The sequence below is a fragment of the Silene latifolia genome, chromosome Y, assembly GCF_048544455.1.
Source record: "Silene latifolia isolate original U9 population chromosome Y, ASM4854445v1, whole genome shotgun sequence".
Classification (NCBI taxonomy): domain Eukaryota; kingdom Viridiplantae; phylum Streptophyta; class Magnoliopsida; order Caryophyllales; family Caryophyllaceae; genus Silene; species Silene latifolia.
The window spans coordinates 114,596,417-114,604,692 of record NC_133538.1 but is presented as its reverse complement, the minus strand read 5'-3'; the positions used below and the strand labels follow the sequence as shown (position 1 = coordinate 114,604,692).

General features: G+C 35.5%; 1 protein-coding gene across 1 annotated transcript; it reads right to left on the bottom strand.

The window, feature by feature from the left end:
- Positions 1-2,382: 2,382 nt before the first annotated feature.
- LOC141628769 (uncharacterized) lies at positions 2,383-3,956 on the bottom strand. The gene is made up of 2 exons (XM_074441859.1): positions 2,696-3,956; positions 2,383-2,615 (listed from the first exon to the last, which is right to left on the bottom strand). Exons 1-2 carry the CDS (start codon positions 3,954-3,956, stop codon positions 2,383-2,385), a joined length of 1,494 nt encoding a protein of 497 aa, XP_074297960.1.
- Between the last annotated feature and the right edge of the window lie 4,320 nt (positions 3,957-8,276).

The following is an 8,276-nucleotide window of genomic DNA, read 5'->3' as shown; positions in this document are numbered from 1 at the left end:
GCTCACTAGCTCGTGTCCCTTTACCACTAAAAGGATTACGAGTCATTTTGCCAAGTAGGCAATATTCGCATGTACCAAATGATTGATAATCAAATGGTGTAATCACATTAGTAGAAATTAATCTTTTGATGCGATTCTCGTTTATGTGACCTAATCGACAATGCCAAATGAACGCTTCACTTGGGTCACTTGTTTTGAGTTTCTTTGATTGAATGTTATAAATATCATTAGTCGGATTTGAGGTCTCTAAAATGTAAATGCCATTGATAGAGGAAGCTTGGCCTATAACCAAGTCGTTCCTAGAAATAGTACAACGATTGTTCTTAATGACAAAACAAAAACTGTCCATGTCTAGCATGGCGATTGAAATAATATTTTTAGAGAGTGTAGGCACATAAAAAAAATTATGCAAATACAACTCAAATCCATTAGGCAAAGCTAAAACATAAGTTCCCTTGGATTCGGCCGCTACCCGAGCTCCATTTCCAAGGCGTAGATCCACATCTCCCTTGCTAAGCCTCTCCACATCTCTTAAACCCTGTAAATGATTACAAAGGTGAGAACCACAACCGGTATCTAGTACCCATGTCGTAGTGGAAGTATAATTTGTATCAATAACATAAATTTCTTTAGGAATTGTACCTTTTGGAGTAATGAGTCCTTCCCTTATATTTCGCAAATATACGGGACAATTCCTAAGCCAATGTCCCATGCCATAGCAATAATGGCACTCATCATTAGCTTGCTTGAAGTTTTTGATTTTCTTTCCTTTCTTCTTGAACCTTTTGCCCTTTGAAGCAAAAGCTTGATTGCTTGAGCTCCCACTAGCTTTGGCATCTTTATCTTCCAGAGACAAAGACCCTATAGATTGTATGATGTAGTCTTCCTGAGACGGACTCACACGAGGTCTAGTAGTAGTAGGTGGTTTAGAAGAAGTGATGAAGTTAAGGTTTCCATCCGAACCTATCCCGAAATAAAGTTCTCTAGTAGTATCGAAATCATTGTTGGAGCATACGTCGTCAAAAACATTGTGATATGACTCAGTAGTTATCGGTGCGGTAGCATTTGTTGGATTCATTGTAAAGAACTACAAATATGGAGGAAAAGGAAATATTAACACTTGTCTTTTTAAATCATACTTGCAAATTAACAATATATGAACATTTATATAGTGACCTCTACCCAACTATAATAAATGATTCCAAGATCCAAATTCATATTAACTTGGGCACGGTATGGCCGATAAAACCCTTATCAATATAACTCGGTGGATTAACATTTTAATCGATTCTACTTTTAGAACTCTTGGTCGATAAAATTACTCTAATATTTATCTATAGCTCGGAACACATGCAACTACGGTCGCGAATACTTCCGTTGAGCTAAATCCCAATTTCGAATAAATGTGTCCATGATCCAAATCCACATCAACTTGGGCACGGTATGGCCGATGAAACCCTCATTAACATGAACTCGGTGGATTAACACTCATCACCCACTTCCCCTACGTAACAAGGTTTGTACCCCGGTAGGGCCGAGTGCACTCCCTCGCGAAATAGGTTTTCATGGTTTCTACTATTTGGTAAGGCTATGTCTCAATTGATTGTTTTAGCGAGAGGTCATGTCAATTTATTATCTATCACGTTTTAAGTGAACTAAAGCGGTGAATTACGATAATTCGAATTGACACGGTCGATAAACTCGATAAAAATATGATGATGCATGTTTTAGTTATGGCGATTTAGCGATGCATGCGACATAAAATAAAATGCAAGCATAAAAATAAATAAATCCTAGTATGGCCTTTCCTAAAATAGAAAAATTATTTAACTATTACATATTCGGAAACCAACTCCATTGGTCCCTTGAACTTCGGTTGTGGCACGCATCTCGAGGTAACACCGTCTTTATGTAACGCCATTCTTGAAGAAATCCGTCTTTGGGAACTCCGGAATGAATAAAATTACATAATAAATTACATAATTTCCTATTATACATTTGTAACTAAAATAAAATAAATCTATTAAATTACAAAACGGTGATACGAGATCACAATAAAATTACAACCGAATCGATATTCCCATACATTTCGGGAAATAACATTTAAATCTAAGGCCATACTAAGTAAAATTACATAATTCAAAATTACATAAATTAAAATTATGACAATCATAAAGGAAAAATGCAGCATTATAATATGTATGAACATGCTCAATTTTATGCTAAATCGCCTTTAATTAGCCAATATCGTATATTACTCGGTTTTTACGGATTTGCGTGATTTCAACATTTTTTTTTTGGTGAAATGTAAGAAATCTCATTAAGCACAAAGACTATTACAAGCTAAATAATTAGGTTTATAGGATCAAACTACATGAAAAATTATATAGTGATAAGTGCATTGATCCAATTCAACTCTTGCTCATAATTCTTCATATTCAGTTTCACCCTTGCATGAACCTGCATCAATCTGAGTATTTGAGTAGTCAACGTAGCAGGTTTCAGTAGAACACCATCTGTTCTGGCACTGTTGCGTTGCTGCCAGATTGAATAGTACACTGCCATGAACGCAAGTGTACAAACATTCTTCTTATAAGCCGGCCAATTCCTTCTACCTATCCAAATAATACCATTCCCAGTTGAAACTGGTATTTGCAGGGATAAACATATAGCCTCCAACACCATTTTGGTATACCTGCAATCTTGAAAAAGATGACTGAAATCCTCCTTCCCATTGTCACATATGCAGCACTGGTCATTAACAGTAACACCATGCCTAAACAGTTTTCTTTGACATTCAGAGCCTTCCTGAGCATAAGCCAACAGAAGAAGCTGTGTTTAGGTACCATCCAGCTCTTCCAAATTAACCTTGCCCATCCAACCTGTTGATTTTTCTGCCTTAGCCACTCATAACCTGAAGTGACCGTGTAACCTCTCATGTCTGCAAGCCAACAACCATTACTGTACCCAGCAGAGAACACATCTCTAACTGAGCAAATTGTCTTCCAGTTTCCACCCATGTGAGTCCTAGGATTGTGATTAACCCACTCACTGCCTTTCATATAAATTTGGTGCACCCATTTAACCCACAAACTGTCAGGCTTGCTATATATCCACCATACCAATTTCCCCATTGTAGCTGTGTTCCAAGTAAAGCTATTTTTAAGTCCAAGTCCACCCTCCTTTTTAGGGGTACAAACCTGGTCCCAATTAACCAAGGGGGTTCTCACATATATACAAGATCCATCCCAAAGATAGTTCCTACAAATGCTATCAATCTTCCTCAGAACTCCTTTAGGTATTAAGAAAATGCTAGTCCAGTAGGTGTAGAGAGAGGTAAGCACAGCTTGAACCATCACCAACCTCCCTGCATAAGATAATTTTCTAGCACCAAACGATCTAATCCTGTCCACAATTTTATCAACTAATATTTGACAGTCCTTCTTCCCCATTTTCCCTGCAACAATTGGAATGCCAAGATACTTAAAAGGAATGTTACCCTCAACACAACCAGAAGCACTAATGATATGATCCCTATCAGTATTTGGGACACCATTAAAGTAAATATTTGATTTGAGCTTGTTCATATGCAGACCAGAAGATTGTGAAAAGGTGGCAAAAGATCTCAAAAGCACCATTACAGACTGAGTATCCCCTCTGGAGAATAACAACAAGTCGTCTACAAACATAAGGTGACTTAATTGCAGTCTTCCACACAAAGGATGGAACCTGAACTTCATGTTGGCAGTTGTAAAGTGCAGAATTCTAGAGAAATATTCCATGGCAATTGTAAACAAAAGGGGAGATAAGGGATCCCCCTGTCTCAATCCCTTCTTCCCTTTGAAAAACCCAAAAGGCTCACCATTCAGAACGAGTGAGTATGAAGCAGTAGTGATGCACTCCATAATCATTAGCACCAAATGAGGAGGAAAATTCAAAGCAGATAATTTCAACATTTTACAATCACAAAAATTACATAAATTCATATTTTTGCATAAGTTAATTACCCTAACCTCTTAGGACTCAAAATATAGTCTTCACTAATAATTTGACCATAATTGACTCATATTTATAAAATTGTTCATAAATGGACCAAAAATTACAAAAATAAGCTATTAAACTTCAAATAAATCACAAAATTTCAAATAAATTAAAAATTTGAAATTTAAACTCATGAACATTCTGGAAAAATACCATGACACTCATAATGTTCAAAATCTTAGGTTAAAAATTTCGAAAAATTTTCAGAAAAACAATGTTGCGGTTTATCGATTTTTAATAAAATAATCATAAAAACATGGAAAAATTATATTCATTAACTTTTCAATTTTAGATCTGAAAAAGATAATAAAATGCAACATTAGACGTTTTTCCTAAGTCATAGATTATGTTTTATTAATTTTTCACTAATAATGTCACTATTTATGCTATTTTTCTTCAAAAATCCATAAATCATGCAAAAAGACTTCTTTATAGCCAATTATTTTACACACATCTTGTAAAATTTCATGTGACAACATATTAATTTTCTATGACCAGATTCGAAATTTAACTCATATTAACCTATTTTTCATCTAAATCCGAATTTAATAATGAAAAATCCATTTTTCGAGCATAACAAGTCCAAAAATTATGAAAATTTACAGGTTATCTCAAAATAATATATGTGACAATATATACAAAAATCAATGGAAAATTCGAAGTATAGCTAATTTTAGACCAAAAATGACATTTTTACTCATAAAATCATATTTAAATGCCATTATTGTATAATATGAACAATAAAAATCCGTAAAATTAACCAAAATATCCTAAAACATTTTAGGACCAGAAATATTAACATGCATAAAATAATTTCGTGATATCTCATAATAACACAAATTTTACAAGTTTTATATGTTATTCTTATAACTCGGAAAAACTTTTAACCGATTTGCATGCAAACAACCGTGGCTCTTGATACCGATTGAAGGAAATGTAGATCTATATACATTCTAACATACTCATATATGTTTAAATTAATTTGTCATAAAATTAAAGGTGGAACTTATGCATGCAAACTAATTAAAGAAATGAGAAAGAAACATTATTCTTACAATGGGTATTTCGGTTTAAATGGGCACAAAAGAAATCTCCTTTTCTTTTGTTCTTGAGCTTTCCTTTAATGGAAGAAACAAGATCCAAGTGTAGGATCTCTCCTTAGGAATTATACCCAAAGCTAACTCTTAATAAAATTAATATTATATGAACTAGTACAATATTAATTTTGAAGAAAAATTGAACCAAAAATGTTTGGTTTTGGCTCCTAAAACCGGGTAGAAGAAGAGGAGAGGAAGAGAATTATTTTGTCTCTCTAGAAAAAAAAATAATTTTGTGAAGTGAATGAATAATAATTATCACACACCCATTCATATGGTGAATGATAATAAAATAAGCAAAAGAACCCCTTGTTCTTTTCTAGGTAGAACCGGGTAGGAGGGGGATAAAAGGCCAATGCATGCACAATTTGTTCTTTACAAGAATGTGTAGGGTGCATGGCTAGAATTAGGTTAATCATCATTATGCTTTCCATTAACTTTAATCAACATATTATATATGTTAATTCCCCAAATATTTCGGCCCAAATGGATGACATGAAATCCATTTTATTTTTGTCAAATGTAAATATGTCACATGTCATATGTAACATAAATTTGTTATGTATTTTTAACACATTAAAAATCAACGTATTAATAAAAATACGTCATATACAAAATCGACTTAGTAATTCACAATTACTTGTGCCAAAATATTTTACCAATTTATAAATCATATTTATAATAATTCATTCAAATCCAATTGTTTCTTTAAACAATAATTTCATCCGAGTAATGATACAATTCGATTACTCAGACCGTATCTCATTTAATCACATTTCAATTTGATACGTAAATTTTACTTCCAAAATCGTCCGTCAATTTTTCAAGAAATTTAATTAATTCGTAACATTATACGATTAATTAAATGATCAATTAAGAGTGTTGCCCTATAGGTATGACCTAGGGGGTCAACTGATCACCACCGTCACACGACAGTAATGTCAAACTCTAGTCAGCCAATCATTACCGATATATGTTGACCAGTTGACAGTATAAATACTTCCCAATTGTATTCTTTAAAATGAGATTTAATAATGATATTTAAATCATATGATCGCACTATTGTTGAGCACACATTTCCCAACAATCTCCCACTTGTCCTCGACAAGTGTGCGTCACCAATTCTCTTGTCCTATTACTATCTCCCACTCAATGCAAGGTGTCTTTCAGGTCGTACTTGCAAGTGATCATATCGAGAGTGGTTTCCTCGATCTGGAGAATAACTGATTGACCGGACTTATCTATCATAGATACTTTCCGAGCGTGGCCACGCATTTCCAGTTCATTACTCCTCGAGTGGCCCTGAGATATTGTTATAACCCTGACTAGGGGTGGACAATTCCTATCGCACTCATTCCCTTCGACTAGCCACAGCCATCATAACCCAAAATATGCCCATTTGACCCCATTTACGAAGGTCGTAGTAACACAAATCAAAGTTAATCTGACACTGTGCCATCTTAGGCGAATAGTCTTTAGTCAAAAGAATCGACTCATTTGAATACTATAGTAGCTCTCGCCACGACCAGGCTATATAAATTTGCCAGAACTCTATAAGCGGTCATAAGGCTCGACAAAATGTTCCTAACAGTCTGCCTATGTGATCGACTAGTCATCTCACATGACTCTATGGCACTTGAACTTGCCATCAATCGCCTCACACTCTAGTCATTTCGAGACGTCACCTCATACAAGTGACTATGGGCAAATACTATGTTAATCCATGTTCACTTTAACGAGGTTCAATTGTCACTACAACCCGTTTGGATGTAACAATGTATAAATTAAAGAAAAGACAAATGTGATTATGAACATGAATCATTTCAAAATCTAATAAAAACTTGGTACACGTTTAAGTCCCATGGACGTAACATGTCCATCATGCTTAGCCTGCGATAAAGGCTTGGTGAGCGGATCAGCTATGTTGTCATCCGTCCCAACCTTACAAATTGCAATTTCCTTTCTTTCAATGAAATCTCTTATTACATGATATTTTCTAAGTACATGTCTAGATCTATTACTAGACTTCGGCTCCTTAGCTTGGAAGATCGTCCCACTATTATCACAATAGAGAGTAATGGGATCATTGGCGGTAGGTACTACTTTTAGACCTTCCGTGAATTGCCTGATCCAAACAGCTTCCTTAGCAGCCTTCTGATGCTGCGATGTACTCAGCCTCCGTTGTAGAATCCGCGGTTACAGCTTCCTTGAAGCTTCTCCAGCTTACGGCACCACCATTGAGCATAAACACGAAACTACTTGATGCGGGAATCATATATCCCATATCGGATTCTTTGTGGGTTAGCCCCGTCCAAGTGGTACCTAAGAAAGGAGGTACCACGGTAGTGACAAATGAAAAGAATGAATTAATACCCACAAGAATGATCACCGGTTGGCGTATGTGCATTGACTACCGGAAATTAAACTTCGCAACAAGAAAAGATCACTTCCCCTTACCATTCATTGACCAAATGCTTGAGAGGTTAGCCTCCAACAAATTCTTTTGTTACCTTGACGGGTATTCGGGATTCTTCCAAATCCCTATACACCCGGATGACCAACATAAGACCACCTTCACATGCCCTTATGGCACTTTTGCATATAGGAGGATGCCTTTTGGATTATGTAATGCCCTCGCCACTTTCCAAAGATGCATGATGAGTGTCTTCTCCGATTACTTAGAGACCATAATGGAAGTTTTTATGGATGATTTTAGTGTTTATGGAAAGGACTTTGACTCATGTTTGCATAATCTTTCTCTTGTGTTGCAAAAGTGTGAAGATGTTAGCCTTGTTTTAAATTGGGAAAAGTGTCACTTCATGGTCAATGAAGGAATTGTCTTAGGTCATTTGATTTCGGAAAAGGGCATCGAGGTCGATAAAGCTAAAGTTGAGGTGATAGAGAAACTCCCACCTCCCGTGAATGTTAGAGGGGTGAGAAGTTTTCTCGGTCACGCGGGTTTTTAACGTCGTTTCATAAAAGATTTTTCAAAAATAGAAAAACCCCTCACTCAACTTTTGCTTAAAGATGCCCAATTCCAATTTACTGACGAGTGTGTTGAAGCTTTTAATAGAATCAAAGAAGCATTAATCTCGGCACCAATCATTCAACCTCCGAATTGGGAGTTACCTTTCGAGA